We start from the raw sequence: 24,913 nt of genomic DNA, 5'->3' as shown, positions 1-24,913 counted from the left end.
TGTCTCCTGCTGTGCACACATATAGTAATAGTGCCTTGTACTGTGCCCCCATATAGTAATAATGTCCCTTGCTGTGTCCTCCATATAGTAATACATTACAATGTAAAAATACTCAAGCCTTCTACTGAAAGAGTAGTAGATGTTTGGAGGAAACTTCCAGCAGATGCAGTCTACAGTGAGTGAATGTAACCTGCCAGCTCTGCTTCCCTCCCGTTCCTGCACCAGTGCTTCCTATGTCCCCATCGCTCCTGTACTCCGGATGACGTCACCTCTATATGGGATGATGACAGAATAACACAAGTGCCCACCAAGGACCATCATGCAGGAAGTGGGAGAGGGGTCGGAGTGATACGTGAAACTCAATCCGGCTTCATTCCAATCCAGCCATCTCCAATCTACAAGTATGTGCCGAGCACAGGAAATATCGCTAACATCCCCATTCTATTGGATATGTATGGCAGCAATTGCGGTAAAGCCGCCTATAATCCAGCAGTAAAGATTTAACACAAGCGGCACATGACTCTTAACTCTTGTATTGATCCCGGTGACCTCTGACCCAGTAATAAACTGCAGCATGTAGCCTAAAGGGCGTTGAGCTTAAGCCATACATTGTATTAGCAGCATGAATTCCCAGCAGCATGACACGTTAGGAGACAATGGTCCCAATAATCAGAAGAGCGGAGGGAGATGAGTCAGACAGGCTATTATACAGCTAAGCCCGTACTTAGAGGGATCCCCTGTTGTAAATCTATGGCACAATGTAATGGGAAGCCGAGGCCGAGCTTTCCCAAAAGAGCAAGCTTACCAATTTACAGTAACAGCTTGTCTTATCCCTTATAGATATCCCTCGAACCATTTACATGACATATTGCATTATCCTGGCACAGCCTGTGGGAATATACGGTAAATCCCTTATGTTAGGCCTTAAAGGGATTCAGGAAAATTGTAAAAAAAATGGGACATTAGGCCTGGATCACAAACAGGTTCCTGTTGGACAAGAATGTCCACAGGGAAAGCTTATGTGATCGCTATAGTGGCCTTAAAGGTATAGTGGCCTTAAAGGGAAAAGTTACCAGTACACATAGAATAGCTGTCAGCCAGACTAACCTCCCAGTCTCTCCATACACATGAACAGCCGTCCGCCTGCTGATTGGAGAGAGGAGGAGTAAGCTACTGCCAGATGAAAGGATCAGTCAGTGGAAATCCATGTCCAATCCTTCTCTCCCCCCGCATCCTATTTAGGGCGACTACCGATGATTTTAAAGGGGTTATCCGGGGAGCAGAAGAGGTCCTACTGTTCCGCTCTGGGGCACCACACTTTCTACCTCCGGCCATCTCGGAAAGGAATCTTCAGAGACAAACAAATGGAGGAAGTGGAGTGCCGGGATGGGTCTAGTTTCATCTGAGCAAATCATGAGTTCACCCGAACCCGAGCGTGCGACATTTGGATCTGCAGAAGTTGGACGCAGTCCGAGGCAGCCCTGGTGGATATGGCCTATGTCTTATGGCTGTATCCAGCCTTGGGGCTGCATCCAACTTCTTCAGCCACCGGTAATCAAATGCTGCATGCTTGAGTAATTTACTTATGACAGCATGTTTTCGTTCCAGTGTTGCTGTTTTTTGTTTCCAATGGCAACATTGAAATCAAAGCATGCTGTAATCAATAAATATACACAAAAGAAGCGGAAAGCTGGGGAAGGAAGGACTTGGCATATACTGTGATGCATCAGTAGGGGGTACCGGAAACCTGGAGGAGGACACTGGAGGAGCACGGACAGGCAAGCACAGGCTCTTGTTTGCTTTTTTTATGTTGATTAAAGTCTGCAGCCGCCATCTTTACAAACTCATACTGAACTCTTTAAAAAATTCGGTTCAGTATCTAACCAAAATTTTTGCAAAGTTCATAATGAATCTCGGTTTGTGACGTTTGTGAATCTCGGTTCCTGGTTGTTATTCCCCAGAAGAGAGAAGAGAACCACCCAATGGTCAGAAGAGCCCTGCTCAATGGTCACAAGAAAACAGCTGTGTCAAGTAGTCACTATAGAAAAACTCTGACCAATGGTTACCAGGAAAAGGTCCTGTTCTATGGTCAACAGAGAAAAGTCCCGCAGGGTGTGTAGAGAAGAGCCCTGCTCAACGGTCTTCAGGAAAGCCCTGCTCAATGGTCTTCAGAGAGGAGCCCTGCTCAATGGTCTTCAGAGAGGAGCCCTGCTCAACGGTCTTCAGGAAAGCCCTGCTCAATGGTCTTCAGAGAAGAGCCCTGCTCAACGGTCTTCAGAGAGGAGCCCTGCTCAATGGTCTTCAGAGAGGAGCCCTGCTCAACGGTCTTCAGGAAAGTCCTGCTCAATGGTCTTCAGAGAGGAGCCCTGCTCAATGGTCTTAAGAGAGGAGCCCTGCTCAACGGTCTTCAGGCAAGCCCTGCTCAATGGTCTTCAGAGAGGAGCCCTGCTCAACGGTCTTCAGGAAAGTCCTGCTCAATGGTCTTCAGAGAGGAACCCTGCTCAACGGTCTTCAGGAAAGTCCTGCTCAATGGTCTTCAGAGAGGAGCCCTGCTCAACGGTCTTCAGGAAAGTCCTGCTCAATGGTCTTCAGAGAGGAGCCCTGCTCAATGGTCTTCAGAGAGGGGCCCTGCTCAACGGTCTTCAGGAAAGCCCTGCTCAATGGTCTTCAGAGAGGAGCCCTGCTCAATGGTCTTCAGAGAGGAGCCCTGCTCAATGGTCTTCAGAGAGGAGCCCTGTTCAATGGTCTTCAGAGAGGAGCCCTGCTCAATGGTGTTCAGAGAGGAGTCCTGCTCAATGGTCTTCAGAGAGGAGCCCTGCTCAATGGTCTTCAGAGAGGAGCCCTGCTCAATGGTCTTCAGAGAGGAGCCCTGCTCAATGGTCTTCAGAGAGGAGCCCTGCTCAATGGTCTTCAGAGAGGAGCCCTGCTCAATGGTCTTCAGAGAGGAGCCCTGCTCAATGGTCTTCAGAGAGGAGCCCTGCTCAATGGTGTTCAGAGAGGAGCCCTGCTCAATGGTCTTCAGAGAGGAGTCCTGCTCAATGGTCTTCAGAGAGGAGCCCTGCTCAATGGTCTTCAGAGAAGAACTCTGTTCAATTGTTGCCAGGGAAGGAACCTGTTCATTGGTCCATTGAGAAGCTCAGTAGTTGGCAGAAACCCCCCCCTGCTCTATGACCACCAGACAAGAGGGTGTATTTGATGGTGACCAGAGGAGAAGAGGTCTAAACAACGTGATCATGATTTCAGATCTGTTACATGGTCATGTCCAGTTTCCATTCTGAATAACCTGCTATATTACAATCTTGTGGCTGTACATTAGCCGATAAGGATGTGTATGGCCTGATAAGTCGCTGGCTTGTTTTCCTCATTTGCTTCGACACATAATGGAATTTGTTCCTTCCTGAATTGTTGCTCAGCAACGAACGAGGACTTCCGTGTTGTCTAGCACAGCAGTGCGGTGACATGCTGGATACTATGGACACAGCGAGAACTTTGCACTTATTAACGGGACTGGTATAAACAGGTGAATTATTATGAGGCTAGAACGCCTCGCCGGTGAAGTGCCACGAGTTCAGTAGTGGAGCCGAGATCTGGGGAAGACTTGATCTGAATCTCATATAATGAACCATGGAAACAGCTAAACTACATGAGGATTGTGTGGAAACGGGAAGTGTCCATGCTACAATGTATGAAGAAAGATGGAACAACAATTGAATAATACACCCAGTTTTACCAGAGTGTTCCTTAAAGAGGCTGTGTACTTTAGAAGGAACTCTGAGTTACTATAGGGGGTCTCTATTAGGACCCTTATGTATTGGCCAGAGTGGAGAGTGGGTACAAAGAGCATCTCTGACCCTGGAGGACCTTACATCTATACAGTTTAATGGGATTCCTATCTATTTTCTTTGTGGTGGCGTTCAGGGAAACCAAAGACGTAGATGATTTCAGCAGAGAGTTCTTTACATTGACGTATCCGTCCGTCAGCTTATTGTCCGTCCATAAAGTCATATGTAACCCAAATGCTATCCAAGAAGATTACCGTTTGCCCCGGCAAAAAACAAGCCTTTGACCAGCCACCTTGATGAAAATATAAAACGTTATGATGCTCAGAATATGGGGATTTGTTTGTTATTGTGCAAAAGTTGCTAAATTGTTTCCTTTGTTGTATCCCCTCATATATAGAAATACATTTCAGTGCATAAATAGCAGCCAAAATTATCCCTGCAAAAACGAGCCCTCGTACAACCAGAATGACTGAATGAGTCCTCAAGGCCCAAAATAGTTTTGTCCTTAAGAGGTTAAATAATGAGAATTTGTGAGGAACATTGATAAATCTTCCTCAGATCTGGATGATGTGTTAATGTCGCTGGGTAATTTGTTGGTCTTTAACAGCTATTACATTCGGTACAATGTGTATCACTCTCAACTTGGCAGTGAAAAAATAGCATATGAATCCACAACTAATAAAAAACTGGGAAAAGAAATCCTTGTATTCCATAAACGATCCCAGCAGGGCAGTGGTGGGATGATCCCGGCAGGACGGTGGTGGGACGATCCTGGCAGGACTGTGGTGGGACGATCCAGGCAGGACGGTGGTGGGACGATCCTGGCAGGACTGTGGTGGGACGATCCCGGCAAGACGGTGGTGGGACGATCCCGGCAGGACGGTGGTGGGCCGATCCCGGCAGGGCAGTGGTGGGACGATCCAGGCAGGACGGTGGTGGGACGATCCCGGCAGGGCGGTGGTGGGACGATCCCGGCAAGACGGTGGTGGGACGATCCCGGCAAGACGGTGGTGGGACGATCCCGGAAGGACGGTGGTGGGACGATCCCGGCAAGACGGTGGTGGGACGATCCCGGCAGGACGGTGGTGGGACGATCCCGGCAGGACGGTGGTGGGACGATCCCGGCAGGACGGTGGTGGGACGATCCCGGCAGGGCGGTGGTGGGACGATCCCGGCAGGGCAGTGGTGGGACGATCCAGGCAGGATGGTGGTGGGACGATCCCGGCAGAACGGTGGTGGGACGATCCCGGCAGGACGGTGGTGGGACGATCCCGACAGGACGGTGGTGGGACGATCCAGGCAGGACGGTGGTGGGACGATCCCGGCAGGACGGTGGTGGGACGATCCCGACAGGACGGTGGTGGGACGATCCCGGCAGGACGATGGTGGGACAATGCCGGCAGGAAGGTGGTGGGACGATCCGGGCAGGACGGTGGTGGAACGATCCCGGCAAGACGGTGGTGGAACGATCCCGGCAAGACGGTGGTGGGACGATCCCGGCAGGACGGTGGTGGGACGATCCAGGCAGGACGGTGGTGGGACGATCCCGGCAGGACGGTGGTGGGACGATCCAGGCAGGACGGTGGTGGGACGATCCCGGCAGGACGGTGGTGGGACGATCCCGGCAGGACGGTGGTGGGACGATCCCGGCAGGAAGGTGGTGGGACGATCCGGGCAGGACGGTGGTGGGACGATCCCGGCAAGACGGTGGTGGGACGATCCCGGCAGGACGGTGGTGGGACGATCCCGGCAGGAGAGTGGTGGGACGATCCAGGCAGGACGGTGGTGGACCGATCCAGGCAGGACGGTGGGGGGACAATCCAGGCACGACGGTGGTGGGACGATACCAGCAGGGCAGTGGTGGGACGATCCCGGCAGGACGGTGGTGGGACGATCCAGGCAGGACGGTGGTGGGACGATCCCGACAGGACGGTGGTGGGACGATCCCGGCAGGACGGTGGTGGGACGATCCCGGCAGGGCGGTGGTGGGACGATCCTGGCAGGACAGTGGTGGGGCCAATACCCTCCATTTCAGGGGACTTCTTAAAGGGAGCCTGTTCTATTGACTGAGCGCCTCGATCGGCTAGCTTCAGTTTAAAGAGCCGGATGAGCTGAGCAGATTGACGTTTCATTTTATATAGTCTCTTACTGACTTCTCTTTGTTCTGGGCTCTGGAGTCCAGTGGGCGGTTCTATTTGGTGATTGGCAGCCTTCCCTGCAGGCATAGAGATACAGCTGTCACTGTTTGGGGCTTGGCACAGGACCCCTAAGATGAGCAGAGGTTTACATGATACGGCACCAGATCTTCTGTGGATGTCCCAGACTCCAACTGAAGAGTCTGGGAATGGCTGCCATCAGGCCCTTGGAGGGGCCTATCTATCCAGGTTTAGAGGAGGCCTTACATATTTAATGCCCGTCAGATGATATTTTTCTCTCCCAGCCTCACCAGGCACATGGGGAGAGGAGGGGTAAACCATAGCCAGGCTGTTCTGGCTTATCCCTCAGAGAACAAAAGGGTCATGTAGCAAAGGTCCTGCACACCTGCCCCTTCTCTCCAGTGACAGTCGAGGGGCTGCCATACAGCTGACACTTTCAGCTGAACAATCAAGGTTTGGCCGCTTTAGTACAAGTTCTATTGGCATCTTTACAGAATAAGTGGACCGGTAGGTTTGAGAGGCACCGTAACAAGATAAAGAAGCACTCTAGTGACCATTTAATCTTAAGGCCCCTATACACTTTATTTTTTTGTCAGCCATACCCACCACTCACACCCAACCCCATTGTTCTTAGAGAGATATATTTCTGCGGCTTGAGGCTGGGTTCACACTACGTATATTTCAGTCAGTATTGTGGTCCTCGTATTGCAACCAAAACCAGGAGTGGATTGAAAACACAGAAAGGATCTGTTCACACAATGTTGTAATTGAGTGTATGGCCGTCATATAATGGCAAATATTTGCTGTTATTTTAAAACAACGGCTGTTATATTGAAATAATGGCCGTTATTGACCGTTATATGGCGGCCATCCACTCCTGGTTTTGGTTACCTGGGTTGGACACACATCTGCTGCCCTCCATAGAGCACCTGTTGTAGAAGGTGGACACCCGCGGGTGAGGTACATGTCCTGCTGCCCCGGGCTTACAGGGTGTGTCAGTTCCAGATTGTGCCCCCGGCTCCAGTAATCCCCCATGTTAGTCTATGCGAGGGTGAGACAGCATTGTATTACATCTGACCTCCTTGGTGGCTTCCTGACAATTGTCTTTGTTTTCTAGCGAGAAGGTCCTGGCCCTGGCGACTACAATCTGAAGACCACCCCCTTACCGAGCATTTCATCGAGCTTCAGATCCAGCGTTCCCAGATTCCGCCCGGCGTACAGCGTGAGTCCCAAGAAAATCGTTTACACCTACAATTACTGCAAATAAAACTTTATCTTCACATTTCGTTTTGGCCGCACATCGTGAGTCAGTGAAAAAAGGATGCTGACGTGCAGTCTGGTGTGCGGCCGACGGCCATATGACGGCCACATTGAAATAAATAAACAGGACGGAGTCATTATGTGACTACGTTCTGCTCATTTGCCGGACGTACACGGCTTATGTGCAAGACTCGAAAGGGTGGCCGACCAGATGCTGCTCAAAAGCCGTGTACGTCCGGCAAATAAGCAGAACATAGTCACATAATGACTCCGTCCTGTTTATTCAATTTAATATGGCCGTCGGCTGCACGCCGGGCTGCACGTCAGCATCCTGTTTTCACTGATTCCTGACGTGTAGCCCGACGTGGGGCCAAAAACAAAATGCGAACATACCCTTAGCCGTATAAATGACATTGCATTACGTTACTATATACAGGTGAGATACAGCCACAGCTGCCGATGGGACAGTACAGCAGCTGCAGTCTCCCAGCATTCCCTGCTTATTCACTGTCAGAGGGTTCAGAGCTGAAATCTCCCAGCATCCCCTGCTTGTTCACTCTCTCAGATGTCTCGGAGCTGAAATCTCCCAGCATCCCCTGCTTGTTCACTCTCATAGGGTTCAGAGCTGAAATCTCCCAGTATCCCCTGCTTGTTCACTCTCTCAGATGTCTCGGAGCTGAAATCTCCCAGCATCCCCTGCTTGTTCACTCTCTCAGATGTCTCGGAGCTGAAATCTCCCAGCATCCCCTGCTTGTTCACTCTCAGAGGTTTCAGAGCTGAAATCTCTCAGCATTCCCTGCTTGTTCACTCTCTGCATCAGATCCTGCACTGGGATATAAATGAGGCCCCTGAATGGCCGACCCCCATCTAATAAATGACAAGGGGAACGTCCGTGCGTTGTTCAGATGAAGCTGGGTAACTTCTATAGCGATGTGACTGGCAGTCGCTGGGATCTGAGGAGGTGCACTTGGTGGGCGGCCAAGCTGTCCGGCCTGGCTTCCATAGCGGCCTTGCTGGGGACTGACAGCTGTTTTATGATCGGGTGCTAAGCCATTAGAGCAGCTGCAAATTACACGTTTCCTCTGTCTGCGACAATCAAACAAGTTGCGGTCTCATAAAGATGAAGGGCTCTCCTGACGGCCTCAGCCGCACACGCTCTTATATGATTGCCTCCGGTTACTTCACGTGAATCATTTTGACTCTCGTTCCCCTGTAATCTTATGATTCCGCCTCCTGTTATTTCTTATTTGCAGACAACATGACGGTTACTTGTCAACTATTTTTTTAGCAGCGCAGTCATCAGTAATGATCAGTATTTGCTGAGGAGCCAGAGTTATCTGAGGCCTAATGTGTGGCCCCTGGGCTCCCCCGCCATGTGTCATCTGGAATCCTGGGGTTTCTCTATGCGGCAGAGGGGGCTTCAGGGTCCAGTGCTCTTCTGTCTGCAGAAAGAGTTCAGGGCCCCTAAAAAATGAATAGTAAGGCATACCCTCCTGCCCGATCCGTTCTGACAGGGACCAGATCCCTGCTGCGCACAGCTTCATGTTTGTGTCCTGACACACAGGAAATGCCTGCTCCTCCAATCACTGGCTGAGGCGGGTCCCTGCTGTGACCATTGATTGGCTGAGCACCCGGCTGTGTGATGGGCAGGGGAGTATCCGAATTTCATAACAAAGTTTATAACATTTTTAATTTGCTTGACAGCTCCTTTAGTTCTTACCTTCTATCCAATACTATGAAACTCTCTGCCCCACAATGCTGTGACTTAAAGGGGTTATCCAGCGCTACAAAAACATGGCCACTTTTCCCCCTACCTTCAGTTCAGGTGCAGTTTGCAATTAAGCTCTATTTACTTCAATGGAACTGAGTTTCAAAACCCCACCCAAACTGGAGACAACATTAGGGGGAAAGTGGGGACAGGGCGTAATAATAACTCAGATCTTATCAACCTGCAAACAGCAAAGCTGAACCACCGCCCCATAAGTGACAGAGGAGAAGGGACGGGTGCAGCAGCCGCTTGGACCAGGGCTGTGGCCCATCGAGTACGAACGCATCTATTTATACAATATAACTAATGGCAGCACATCAGCGCCGCGCCTCCCCCCGCGGCGCATTGTGCGACATTCAATGGAGGCCAAACAAAGGTGCCGCATCCAATGCTTCCTCGCAGCTATAACCACGGCCTGTAGACCTGGGTCATTAGTGGGTTAATTACAACCATCGCCAGGGTCATTAGTGGGTTAATTACGGGCTGATTAACCTGTCGCTGGCTGGTACTTAATGTTACATATGAAACAATCCTACAGACAATAACAATGAAACCTCGGACGTGTAACGTTATAATGTGATACAGTCAAAGCAAAAACACTAATTATAACGCGGCGCGTGAAACGGGAAAGTGAGGACTGGAAACATTTATTTGCTTCGGTTTTAATCATAGGTCGACTTTATTGGCAGGGAAGGTCTGGTGAGGGGAATTGTGGGAAGTGAGCCCGGGGCCGCTATTGTTCTAGAAGGATTTGGCAGCGGAGGTGAAAGCTTTTTTCATGGCCCCCGTAATATAGACCGATCAGTCATAGCAACCTCCGCCCTGCCCAATATTCTGTAAGTGCCGCCATATGGAGGCGTACTGTCACCCACCAAGGCCTGGACTCCTCTAGTATCTGGCATCAAGGCATCGGCAGTAAATCCTGTGCAGTGAGCCTCCATGGATGGGATTTCTCCAACATATTCCATAGAGCAGTGCTTCTCAAACTTTTTCTATTGGAGCCTCACCTAATAGACTAAATGATGCCTGGGCCTCACCAGACTGACCAAGAGGATGCTGGGCCTCACCAGACTTACCAAGAGGATGCTGGGCCTCACCAGACTGACCAAGAGGATGCCTGGGCCTCACCAGACTGACCAAGAGAATGCCTGGGCCTCTCCAGACTGACCAAGAGTATGCTGGGCCTCCCCAGACTGACCAAGAGGGTGCCTGGGCCTCACCAGACTGACCAAGAGGATGCTGGGCCTCACCAGACTGACCAAGAAGATGCTGGGCCTCCCCAGACTGACCAAGAAGATGCTGGGCCTCCCCAGACTGACCAAGAGGATGCTGGGCCTCACCAGACTGACCAAGAGGATGCTGGGCCTCACCAGACTGACCAAGAGGATGCCTACCCAGCTGGGCCTCACCAGACTGACCAAGAGGATGCCTGGGCCTCACCAGACTGACCAAGAGGATGCCTGGGCCTCACCAGACTGACCAAGAGGGGGCCTGGGCCTCACCAGATTGACCAAGAGGATGCTGGGCCTCACCAGACTGACCAAGAAGATGCCGGGGCCTCACCAGATTGACCAGGAGGATGCTGGGCCTCACCAGACTGACCAAGAGGATGCTGGGCCTCACCAGACTGACCAAGAGGATGCTGGGCCTCACCAGACTGACCAAGAGGATACCGGGGCCTCTCCAGATTGACCAGGAGGATGCTGGGCCTCACCAGACTGACCAAGAAGATGCCGGATCCTCACCACACTGACCAGGAGGATGCTGGGCCTCACCAGACTGACCAAGAGGATGCTGGGGCCTCACCAGATTGACCAGGAGGATGCTGGGCCTCACCAGACTGACCAAGAGGATTCCCGGGGCCTCACCAGACTGACCAAGAGGATGCTGGGCCTCACCAGACTGACCAAGAGGATGCTGGGCCTCACCAGACTGACCAAGAGGATGCCGGGCCTCACCATCTGTGATAGGAGTCCATACAAAGATAAAAAGCTATTGCTCAGTTTACCCTCCATGTGTCTCCTAACCTCTGTATAACATTAAATAAGCACAAAATAAGTCAATAATGTTCCTTAACCAGAGATTGTTGCATTTAGGGAAAGAACTGTGCAGCTTATAGTCACTTTTGTGAATTCTGGCTAGGGGGCGCCTCACCAACAACTAGGGGGCGCCTCACCAACAACTAGGGGGGGCCTCACCAACAACTAGGGGGGGCCTCACCAACAACTAGGGGGCGCCTCACCAACAACTAGGGGGGGCCTCACCAACAACTAGGGGGGGCCTCACCAACAACTAGGGGGGCCTCACCAACAACTAGGGGGGGCCTCACCAACAACTAGGGGGGGCCTCACCAACAACTAGGGGGCGCCTCACTGGTGAAGCCCGCCCCACAGTTTGAGGAGCACTGCCATAGATGATCGATCGGATTGAGGTCTGGGATGTTTGGGGTCATTGTCTTCATCTCTTTGTCATATTCCTCCTTTCTGGTCAGTTTTGGCAATGTGCTCGGGCGTTATCCTGCTAACAGAGAGCACTGCCATTAGGGGATCCCACCAAAGCTTCACGCTGGCTCCGCCACTCTTCCTCCCATAGTGCATCCTGCTGTCATGTCTATCTATGTGCACACCCAGCCATCCACATGGTGTAAATATAAATAGTAATTATGCTTTTATTTGTATTGCACACACTGAACGTCTATCCTAGGTGATCTGTGGGTTCTCATTGGAGTTGAGCTAAGTTCGAGCCCGAGCATTCTTGATATTTGCTCTACTTCTGACACCTTTCTATCATAGCCAGCAATATCAGTAATTTACCGGCTTGGACGCTTTCAGCAAGGGACAACCATAGCCCTGTTACCGATTCACCATTTGTCCCTCCTTGGAGCACTTTAAGTCACTATTTACCACTACATACTGGGAACGCCCCACCAGATTTGCTGCTTTGGAGACAGGTGAAGTAAATAACGTTGGCTCGCTCATGCCAATGGTGCCAATGGGCTGGGAAGGATTAGGCAGCAAATGATCAGTCAGTTCTTGAAGCTGAGAAAAGCTTAAGAATCTGTACAACCATGATAAGGCCCAAATGGTGAGAAGGCTGGGTCGGTCTTGTGGGTGATATTAAGTGAACTTGCCAAACTGTTTAGGTTTAGCAACATTTTCCAAACCCGAAGGCTCTGAATTTGACTCCCGGTCTCTGTAGAAGTTGGTTCCCACCCTAGGGAGTCCTGGTAAACAAGGATACTGCTATAGGCACCCAAACAGTGCGGCAAATTCAATCAACACTACTTGTGGGGTGCTGCTTTAATTTAATACTTAGTGCATATGTGATCCAAGGAAGTACCAGAAAATCACCGCCATAGGGATCGCCCCCCTAGGCCCATTGGTGCTCATGAGGAGTAATGGCTGGCCTGGTCCCACAGAAGAAATAAATGTTCTTGCTGGTTATAATAGAATGGTGGCAGATCACACAGGTCATGGCAGATCACACAGGGCATGGCAGATCACATAGGGCATGGCAGATCACACAGGGCATGGCAGATCACATAGGGCATGGCAGATCACACAGGGCATGGCAGATCACACAGGGCATGGCAGATCACACAGGGCATGGCAGATCACATAGGGCATGGCAGATCACACAGGGCATGGCAGATCACATAGGGCATGGCAGATCACACAGGGCATGGCAGATCACATAGGGCATGGCAGATCACATAGTGCATGGCAGATCACACAGGGCATGGCAGATCACACAGGGCATGGCAGATCACATAGGGCATGGCAGATCACACAGGTCATGGCAGATCACATAGGGCATAGCAGATCACACAGGGCATGGCAGATCACATAGGGCATGGCAGATCACACAGGGCATGGCAGATCACATAGGGCATGGCAGATCACATAGGGCATGGCAGATCACATAGGGCATGGCAGATCACACAGGGCATGGCAGATCACACAGGGCATGGCAGATCACATAGGGCATGGCAGATCACACAGGGCATGGCAGATCACATAGGGTATGGCAGATCACACAGGGCATGGCAGATCACACAGGGCATGGCAGATCACATAGGGCATGGCAGATCACACAGGGCATGGCAGATCACACAGGGCATGGCAGATCACATAGGGCATGGCAGATCACACAGGGCATGGCAGATCACATAGGGCATGGCAGATTACACAGGGCATGGCAGATCACATAGGGCATGGCAGATCACACAGGGCATGGCAGATCACACAGGGCATGGCAGATCACATAGGGCATGGCAGATCACACAGGGCATGGCAGATCACATAGGGCATGGCAGATTACTCAGGGCATGGCAGATCACACAGGGCATGGCAGATCACATAGGGCATGGCAGATTACTCAGGGCATGGCAGATCACACAGGGCATGGCAGATCACATAGGGCATGGCAGATTACTCAGGGCATGGCAGATCACATAGGGCATGACAGATCACACATGGCATGGCAGATCACATAGGGCATGGCAGATCACATAGGGCATGGCAGATCACATAGGGCATGGCAGATCACATAGGGCATGGCAGATTACACAGGGCATGGCAGATCACACAGGGCATGGCAGATCACATAGGGCATGGCAGATCACATAGGGCATGGCAGATCACATAGGGCATGGCAGATTACACAGGGCATGGCAGATCACACAGGGCATGGCAGATCACACAGGGCATGGCAGATCACTGTGTACAGGGATCTGGCCATAGACCAGTCATAGTGCCCATGCTGCTGGCGGCCAAAATTGCCTACAATGGGCACCTGAACTGGATCAGAGATGAAGTAATGAATGAAGGCTCCTGTTCTTACCAATCTTTTCTTTAACTTCATGTGAACGGTCGGTGCGTGTGAGTTGCACAAGAGATGGCACCAGGATGCACTATGGGTAGGAGAAAAGATGGCGGGGACCGTTCTGCTAGAGACCTTGGGGGACATTTACTATTGTTGCGCTCCTGGTGTACACAGGGAGAAGGTGCAGATTTGTCCATTCTCTCTTGTGTACGTCTGCCGTATCCCCCACTCGCCCAATGGGCAGGCTGGGGGGGGGGGGGCAGTGGTGAGGATGCATGGCCTTCTCTCACACCTGATTTACAGCTGCTCACAGGCTTAAATCATGGCAGGAACCTAGATTTCTGCATCCACCATAGGGCAGGTGCGGGTCAGAGTTGTTCAGTGGTGTGCACCTCTCAGTGAATCCGGTGGGGCACTTTAAGACCATTTTATGTGTATGGCGGTCATCATAAATGTCCCCCTTGTGTCTTGCCATCATGTGGATATTACCATTGTACATACCAAGTTCTCCCTCCTTGTCAGCGGGACCCCCTAATAGCAGCGCTCTCCTCCATCAGGATACTGTCCCGATAACTCTGCAGACATTGAGGGGGAAGGGTTTGAGGAACAAGCAAAGACATCAAGGTGGTGACTCGGCCTCCAAATCCTCCATGTCTCAATCTGATCGATGATCTGTGGGATGCGTGGAGGCCGCTCCTCACACCTCACACTATCTAAAAAGGATCTGCTGATCTTGGTGGCAGATCCCATGACGTCATTACAGATCTCATGGACGCCACCGGCACAGGATTCATTGTGTGCAGTACATATATATATATATATAGAAACAGGAGAGAGCCGCACATCCAAAGTTGCATGAGGTGGGTGCTATATGGAGTCAGTCCCCTGGCTTGGGGATCCCCAAAAATATGTCCAGATAATCCTCAGCACGCCAGCATAGGTGGTAAAAAATGTGATTTATTCCATAAAGTACAAAAGATACAAAAGATGCGACGTTTCGACCTCCTCACGATGTCATTATCTAGCATCCTTGATGCTTGATAATGACCTCGTGAGGAGGTCGAAACGTCGCATCTTTTGGATCTTTTGTACTTTATGGAATAAATCACATTTTTTACCACCTATGCTGGCGTGCTGAGGATTAACTGGACATATATATATATATACACACAAGGTTTACCATGTTCCCATCCTCTTTATAGCATCTTTGTGCAGGTCACTTTGCTGGATACAATTGGCAGGTGTATAGTGACAGACAAAGCCGGCAGGGTATAGGTCATAGGTCACCGCCTCTCATTTCAGTGACTGTAACTTAAAGTGCTGCTCATTACAGGCAATGTAAAAACCCTCCGGTCTATTCGACTTCTACAGAAAACAATGACAAGAATAAGCGTCTGAATGCACCGCCTCGCAGACCTCATGTTTGTTCAGTAACAAGGTATAAACATGAAGCCTTTAGAGAGAAAGTCCATAGAGACAGAGACAACTACCGGCCTCCTATGTAGAGACGCGGCAGGACTGGTCCGGGTGGCGTTCTCTATAGACCACTCAGTAAGATGACCCCCTTACCAAAAGCCATAGGCTGGGAGCTCTTAGAAAGCCGCCATGGAATCACTCCGGCCATAATAGGTTCCTTCTCATTAGCGGATGGGTATTCAGGCAGCGCACAGGCCGACATGGTAATCCCTCAGCTGTCTGAGAACGTAGCAACAACCCGCAGCAACGTGTGCGATCTGACAGGCGGAGACATCACCGGGGTGTTCTGGGCAGAGAGCACAAGAGAAAGGTGTAGACTTCACGACAGCGATAAGCTTAATAACATAAGTATATACACACACACACATATATATATATATATATGTATATATATAGGAACAAAAATAGCTTCAAAAACATCAAAAATATTCTGATAATAAACTAGGCTCTTTCTCTACTGGACACAAGGTGGAGACTGGGACGGCCAGGGCAAGAAGCCAACATCGTGATGATGTATAGAACACTAAGAATTGCCTCAAACTATTGAGGCGACATCATTATACCGATTGTGTTATTGTCTATGGAGACATCCCGGATCTCAATGTAGGAGTCAAGGACAATATTTCCTGAACCCGGTCCTCAAGACCCCAAACGCTGTCCTCCCACTATAGACACAGAGAGGAGACGTGACGCGGCCACTATAGACACAGAGAGGAGACGTAACGCTGTCACTATAGACACAGAGAGGAGACGTAACGCGGCCACTATAGACAGAGAGGAGACGTAACGCTGTCACTATAGACAGAGAGAGGAGACGTAACGTGGCCAGTATAGACACAGAGAGGAGACGTAACGTGGCCACTATAGACAGAGAGGAGACGTAACGCTGTCACAATAGACAGAGAGGAGACGTAACGCGGCCACTATAGACACAGAGAGGAGACGTAACGCGGCCACTATAGACAGAGAGGAGACGTAACGCTGTCACAATAGACAGAGAGGAGACGTAACGCGGCCACTATAGACACAGAGAGGAGACGTAACGCGGCCACTATAGACACAGAGAGGAGACGTAACGCGGCCACTATAGACACAGAGAGGAGACATAACGCGGCCACTATAGACAGAGAGAGGAGACGTAACGCGGCCACTATAGACACAGAGAGGAGACGTAACGCGGCCACTATAGACACAGAGAGGAGACATAACGTGGCCACTATAGACAGAGAGAGGAGACGTAACGCTGTCACTATAGACAGAGAGAGGAGACATAACGCGGCCACTATAGACAGAGAGGAGACGTAACGCTGTCACTATAGACAGAGAGAGGAGACGTAACGCGGCCACTATAGACAGAGAGGAGACGTAACGCTGCCACTATAGACACAGAGGAGACGTAACGCGGCCACTATACACACAGAGAGGAGACGTAACGCTGTCACTATAGACAGAGAGAGGAGACGTAACGCGGCCACTATAGACAGAGAGGAGACGTAACGCTGTCACTATAGACAGAGAGAGGAGACGTAACGCTGTCACTATAGACAGAGAGAGGAGACGTAACGCGGCCACTATAGACACAGAGGAGACGTAACGCGGCCACTATAGACACAGAGAGGAGACGTAACGCTGTCACTATAGACAGAGAGAGGAGACGTAACGCGGCCACTATAGACAGAGAGGAGACGTAACGCTGTCACTATAGACAGAGAGAGGAGACGTAACGCTGTCACTATAGACACAGAGAGGAGACGTAACGCGGCCACTATAGACAGAGAGGAGACGTAACGCGGCCACTATAGACAGAGAGGAGACGTGACGCGGCCACTATAGACATAGAGAGGAGACGTAACGCTGTCACTATAGACACAGAGAGGAGACGTAACGCGGCCACTATAGACAGAGAGGAGACGTGACGCGGCCACTATAGACACAGAGAGGAGACGTAACGCGGCCACTATAGACATAGAGAGGAGACGTAACGCTGTCACTATAGACACAGAGAGGAGACGTAACGCTGTCACTATAGACACAGAGAGGAGACGTAACGCTGTCACTATAGACACAGAGAGGAGACGTAATGCTGTCACTATAGACAGAGAGGAGACGTAACGCTGCCACTATAGACAGAGAGAGTAGACGTAACGCTGTCACTATAGACACAGAGAGGAGACGTAACGCTGTCACTATAGACACAGAGAGGAGACGTAACGCTGTCACTATAGACAGAGAGGAGACGTAACGCTGCCACTATAGACAGAGAGAGTAGACGTAACGCTGTCACTATAGACACAGAGAGGAGACGTAACGCTGTCACTATAGACAGAGAGAGTAGACGTAACGCTGTCACTATAGACACAGAGAGGAGACGTAACGCTGTCACTATAGACACAGAGAGGAGACGTAACGCTGTCACTATAGACAGAGAGGAGACGTAACGCGGCCACTATAGACACAGAGAGGAGACGTAACGCTGTCACTATAGACAGAGAGGAGACGTAACGCGGCCACTATAGACAGAGAGGAGACGTAACATGGCCACTATAGAAACAGAGAGGAGACGTAACGCGGCCACTATAGACAGAGAGGAGACGTGACGCGGCCACTATAGACACAGAGAGGAGACGTAACGCGGCCACTATAGACACAGAGAGGAGACGTAACGCTGTCACTATAGACACAGAGAGGAGACGTAACGCGGCCACTATACACAGAGAGGAGATGTAACGATGTCACTATAGACAGAGAGGAAACGTAACGCGGCCACTATAGACACAGAGAGGAGACGTAACGCTGCCACTATAGACACAGAGAGGAGACGTAACGCTGTCACTATAGACACAGAGAGGAGACGTAACGCGGCCACTATAGACAGAGAGAGGAGACGTAACGCTGTGACTATAGACAGACAGGAGACGTAACGCTGTCACTATAGACAGAGAGGAGACGTAACGCTGTCACTATAGACAGAGAGGAGACGTAACGCTGTCACTATAGACACAGAGAGGAGACGTAACGCTGCCACTATAGACAGAGAGGAGACGTAACGCTGCCACTATAGACACAGAGAGGGGACGTAACGCTGTCACTATAGACACAGAGAGGAGACATAACGCGGCCACTATAGACACAGAGGAGACGTAACGCTGTCACTATAGACACAGAGAGGAGACGTAACGCGGCCACTATAGACACAGAGAGGAGACGTAACGCTGTCACTATAGACAGAGAGGAGAAGTAACGCTGTCACTATAGACAGAGAGGAGAAGTAACGCTGTCACTATAGACAGAGAGGAGACGTAACGCGGCCACTATAGACACAGAGAGGAGACGTAACGCGGCCACTATAGACACAGAGAGGAGAAGTAACGCGGCCACTATAGACACAGAGAGAGGAGACGTAACGCTGTCACTATAGACAGAGAGAGGAGACGTAACGCTGCCACTATAGACAGAGAGGAGACGTAACGCAGCCACTATAGACAGAGAGGAGACGTAACGTGGTCGCTATAGACAGAGAGGGGACGTAACGCTGTCACTATAGACAGAGAGGAGACGTAACGCTGTCACTATAGACAGAGAGGAGACGTAACGCTGTCACTATAGACACAGAGAGGAGACGTAACGCTGTCACTATAGACAGAGAGGAGACGTAACGCTGCCACTATAGACACAGAGAGGAGACGTAACGCTGTCACTATAGACAGAGAGGAGACGTAACGCTGCCACTATAGACACAGAGAGGAGACGTAACGCGGCCACTATAGACACAGAGAGGAGACGTAACGCGGCCACTATAGACACAGAGAGGAGACGTAACGCTGCCACTATAGACACAGAGAGGAGACGTAACGCTGTCACTATAGACAGAGAGGAGACGTAACGCTGTCACTATAGACACAGAGAGGAGACGTAACGCTGTCACTATAGACACAGAGAGGAGACGTAACGCTGTCACTATAGACACAGAGAGGAGACGTAACACGGCCACTATAGACACAGAGAGGAGACGTAACGCTGTCACTATAGACACAGAGAGGAGACGTAACGCTGTCACTATAGACACAGAGAGGAGACGTAACACGGCCACTATAGACACAGAGAGGAGACGTAACGCGGCCACTATAGACACAGAGAGGAGACGTAACGCTGCCACTATAGACACAGAGAGGAGACGTAACGCTGCCACTATAGACAGAGAGGAGACGTAACGCTGCCATTATAGACACAGAGAGGAGACGTAACGCTGCCACTATAGACACAGAGAGGAGACGTAACGTGGCCACTATAGACAGAGAGGAGACGTAACGCTGTCACTATAGACACAGAGGAGACGTAACGTGGCCACTATAGACAGAGAGGAGACGTAACGCTGTCACTATAGACACAGAGGAGACGTAACGCTGCCACTATAGAGAGAGAGGAGTCGTAACGCTGCCACTATAGACAGAGAGGAGACGTAACGCGGCCACTATAGACAGAGAGAGGAGACGTAACGCGGCCACTATAGACAGAGAGGAGACGTAACGCTGCCACTATAGACACAGAGGAGACGTAACGTGGCCACTATAGACAGAGAGGAGACGTAACGCGGCCACTATAGACAGAGAGAGGAGACGTAACGCTGCCACTATAGAGAGAGAGGAGACGTAACGTGGCCACCAGTCTCCGCTTTATCACATTATCCGGAGGAGGGAGAGCGACTATTTTTATTCTCTCTCTGATCTTCTCCAGCGCTGTCGGCCGTGGAGCTGGAGTTCTCAGAGGGAATGTATTTCCAGGCGGTGGTGGCGGCTCGGTTGCCCTGAGTATTACTTGTTATTACATAGTACATAATACATTGAGCGAGAACGAGAGACAGAGCCAAATATAGTCTTCTCCCTCTGTGACTCACTCTCCTGGGGATCATTAGCTGCGCTTCCACTTCTCATGTGTCACAAGAGTCAGGGAAATGTTCCCAGTAATGGGGAGTGACAGGCCGGGGGGCAGAGGTCTCTGTAACGTCCTCGTAATACATAGCGCTATTATTATAGGAGGTGTAAGGTAAACAGGAGTGCAACATCTCCTCACAGTCACTGGGAAGGAGGATACATTCTATTGTTCCATTCTACAGAGAGTGGACTTTAAGGTTGCACTTTAGAAAACAAAAAACAGTCTGCTGTATGGCCTGTCAGTGGTGGTGTATTCTTCACTCTTCCAGTACTTATCGGCTGCTGTATGTCCTGCAGGAAGTGATTTATTCTCTCCAGTCTGACACACTGCTCTCTGCCGCCACCTCTGTCCATGTCAGGAACTGTCCAGAGCAGGGGAGGGTTTCTATGGGGATTTGCTGCTGCTCTGGACAGTTCCTGACATGGACAGAGGTGGCAGCAGAGAGCACTGTGTCAGACTGGAGAGAATATACCACTTCCTGCAGGACATACAGCAGCTGATTAATACTGGAAGACTGGAGAGAATACACCACTTCCTGCAGAACATACAGCATCTGATAAGTACTGGAAGAATACACCACTTCCTGCAGGGTACCTACACAGTTTTTGACAGGTGTCCCTGCTGCTGTTGAGAATTTAGTTTTATGGGTCTGTCTCTTAGATTTGCTCAATATTTATAACGTAATAAAATGTGATTGTATTGTTTGTGACCCACCCTATAATGTATGGACTCTAGGGACTGGCCTGAGCTTACAGGGGTCCTCACCATGGCGGAGGAGGAGGAGGATGGGAGGCGCTATGTATGTAGAGGTGATGTGTACCGTGCTATTTATTTTCCCGTCACATTGATAATACAGCCTGATCTGCGGGCAGCACCTGACATACAGCTTGAAGGGGAAGTTTGACTAATTTTTTTATGTAAATCTCTGCACATTTTGGGCTTAATAGTCATGGGGGCGGTCCTATACAGTGACTGACAGCTGCACACTTACACACATTGCTGTCGGTTGCTGATTAGGACCGCCCACTTGACTACTTAGCCCAGAATGAGCAGAGATTTACAGGAATGAATGACAATTTATCCTGGAGCTTTTCCTACAGACTGTCCATGACCGGCTCCCTATAACACGCTGCCCGCAGATCGGGCTGCATCCTCCTGTCACTTAAAATCATTGTAATAAATCATTTTTACTATGAACTGGAGGAGAAGAGACAGATAGTGAGAAGTCAGGGTTATATAACATAATGGAGGGGCCTCTGCTGGTGGAAGCGCAGTCCGTAAGGCGAAGGCCGCCAGCAAAACCTTAAAAGCCAGAGAGGAGACAATGGGTTCCATCATGGGGACTAATCCTCTGCGTCCCGCCATCTCTGGGATCAGCCGCATCTTCTCCATCTCGCTGCTTTCTCAGACGCTTCGCGGATCACTTCACTCACATTCTCTTTCTCTTCTTATTTTAGAAAACCCCCGGCCCCGGAACCTATGATCCAACCAGACAGTTACCAAAACAGCCACCCACGGTCGCCAAAATGGGTCGCCAGCACGGCCTTTTCTTCCGTAATTCATCTGACTTTTAGATTGTGAATCATGAAGAATAATTATCGTCTCCTTCTGCTAAACTGACTCTGCTTGTACAATGCTGCAGCTCTATGTGTATATGTATATATATATATATACACATACATACACCAGTCATATACCATCGATACATATATACCAGCCATATACCATACATATATACCAGTCATATACCATCCATACATATATACCAGTCATATACCATCCATACCAGTCATATACCATCCATACATATATACCAGCCATATACCATCCATATATACCAGTCATATACCATCCATATATACCAGTCATATACCATCCATACATATATACCAGTCATATACCATCAATCCATATATACCAGTCATATACCATCCATACCAGTCATATACCATCCATCCATATATACCAGTCATATACCATCCATACATTTATACCAGTCATATACCATCCATACATATATACCAGTCATATACCATCCATACATATATACCAGTCATATACCATCCATACATATATACCAGTCATATACCATCCATACATATATACCAGTCATATACCATCCATACATATATACCAGCCATATACCATACATATATATACCAGTCATATACCATCCATCCATATATACCAGTCATATACCATCCATACCAGTCATATACCATACATACATATATATACCAGTCATACACCATCAATACATATATACCAGCCATATACCATACATATATACCAGCCATATACAATACATATATACCAGTCATATACCATCCATACCAGTCATATACCACCCATCCATATATACCAGTCATATACCATCCATCCATATATACCAGTCATATACCATCCATCCATATATACCAGTCATGTACCATCCATACATATATACCAGTCATGTACCATCCATACATATATACCAGCCATATACCATCCATACATATATACCAGTCATGTACCATACATACATATATATATATACACCATCCAACCATATATACCAGTCATATACCATCGATACATATATACCAGCCATATACCATACACGTATACCAGTCATGTACTATACATGTATACCAGTCATATACCATCGATACATATATACCAGTAATATACCATCCATACCAGTCATTTACCATACATATATACCAGTCATATACCATCCATCCATATACACCAGTCATATACCATCGATACATATATACCAGCCATATACCATACATATATATACCAGTCATATACCATCCATTCATATATACCAGTCATATACCATACATATATTCCAGTCATATACCATACATACATATATACCAGTCATATACCATCAATCCATATATACCAGTCATATACCATCCATACATATATACCAGTCATATACCATACATATATTCCAGTCATATACCATCCATACATATATACCAGTCATATACCATCCATACATATATACCAGTCATATACCATACATATATTCCAGTCATATACCATCCATACATATATACCAGTCATATACCATCCATACATATATACCAGTCATATACCATACATACATATATACCAGTCATATACCATCCATACCAGTCATATACCATCCATCCATATATACCAGTCATATACCATCCATACATATATACCAGTCATATACCATACATACATATATACCAGCCATATATACCAGTCATGTACCATACATATATACCATCCATACGTACATACATACATACCATACATATACCATCCATCCATATATACCAGCCATGTACCATCCATACCAGTCAGTGCACGACAAGTGAGGCAGCCGTATGTCCTTGATCAGGCTAAATGCCCAGATGATATCCTCCCAGCTGCTTCTACACATCTATGTTGATAGGGCTTTCCCCTAGGATGTTGCAGCTCTGTCAGCCTCTTGCTATTGAGCCATCCACATAATACATAGATAATTAAAGGGGTACTCTGGTGAAAAAAAATGTTTTTCAGATCAACTGGTGTCAGAAAGTTATACAAATTTTCTATGGGGATTTGCTGCTGCTCTGGACAGTTCCTGACATGGACAGAGGTGGCAGCAGAGAGCTCTGTGTCAGACTGGAGAGAATACACCACTTCCTGCAGGACATACAGCAGCTGATAAGTACTGGAAGACAGTTGGAAATTGCTGCACATCACAATTTGTGACATTTCAAATCTGAAAACTGACAAGTGGGTGGAGTGAACAGTGAGGGGGTGGGGCGTCCAACATTCTAAGAAATTGTAAAGTCTTTACATAAATTTGGTGGAATTGACTCAAATACATCATAGATCCCCCCCCCCACATCACCCCATATCTTCCATTATAACACATCCTCTCCTTACCATCACTGGGAATATATACCAGTCATATAGGAGCGGTGATTAGGGCCTCCCCCGGCCGACCAGCACAGGTGTTCAGGGTGATGTAACGCTGACTGGCGGCCGGCACCGCCACTCGGCACCAGCTCCGGGCCTCACCTGTCCTGTCTCGTCCTGAAATAAAGTTATGTGACAATGGGTTATATATAAAATATATAGCGTTATGTGATTAGTCTGGAAATTTTCCATCCACACCAGTAAGACGACGAGGGAAGGAGAAGCCGCCTGGAGCTGGTCCCATCTTCTTTTCCCTTTCATTGTTAGTGTGGTGAGATATGGGATATCGGAGGAGTCGCCGCTCTTCTGTGCTTTATACCCGGGTTATACGAGAGATAATACAGAAATGCGGGGTCCGGGGGGGATTCCCACACTCATTATCAAGCAGACAGACACCTTGGGGGGGGATGTGTATTGGTGACGCCGCCCCTTTATATAACATCCCTGTATAAAGTATCCGCGTCTCCGCGTCTTGTTTTACCTGGTTCCCGCACAACCACCACCTCCAGGGAGAGCCGCTCCGACGATACTTCATTTATTCTTATTTTAATTACTTTATAGACAGTAGGACGGTAACGGAAATGAAATTATGCGCACAAGCAGCGAGAGGAAATTGATCTGTGGAACCTCCGCGCTTACGGATGCGCCAAAGCCCTAAAATAGTCCAATTACTTCATCTTTATTTTCCTTCCATTGCTGCGATGATAAAGCCGGTCACCCCGAGCAGATACTGATCCGGAGATCAGATGGAACCGCTCCATTCTGGGTACGGGCCGGAATAT

At 49.2% G+C, this 24,913-nt stretch overlaps 1 protein-coding gene across 1 annotated transcript in view; it reads left to right on the top strand.

Moving 5' to 3' along the window:
- Positions 1–22,133, top strand: part of STPG4 (sperm-tail PG-rich repeat containing 4) — a 66,134-nt gene extending 44,001 nt beyond the window's left edge. Inside the window, exons 6-7 of the mRNA XM_069955420.1 lie at positions 7,056–7,160; positions 21,656–22,133. Coding sequence (XP_069811521.1) covers positions 7,056–7,160; positions 21,656–21,772 — 222 coding nt within the window. The 3' untranslated portion in view covers positions 21,773–22,133. The remainder of the gene's footprint in view (positions 1–7,055; positions 7,161–21,655) is intronic.
- Positions 22,134–24,913: the final 2,780 nt, after the last annotated feature.

This window comes from Dendropsophus ebraccatus, chromosome 15 (assembly GCF_027789765.1).
Source record: "Dendropsophus ebraccatus isolate aDenEbr1 chromosome 15, aDenEbr1.pat, whole genome shotgun sequence".
NCBI lineage: Eukaryota > Metazoa > Chordata > Amphibia > Anura > Hylidae > Dendropsophus > Dendropsophus ebraccatus.
The sequence above is the reverse complement of the archived record's forward strand: the minus strand, read 5'-3'. Positions and strand labels throughout refer to the sequence as shown.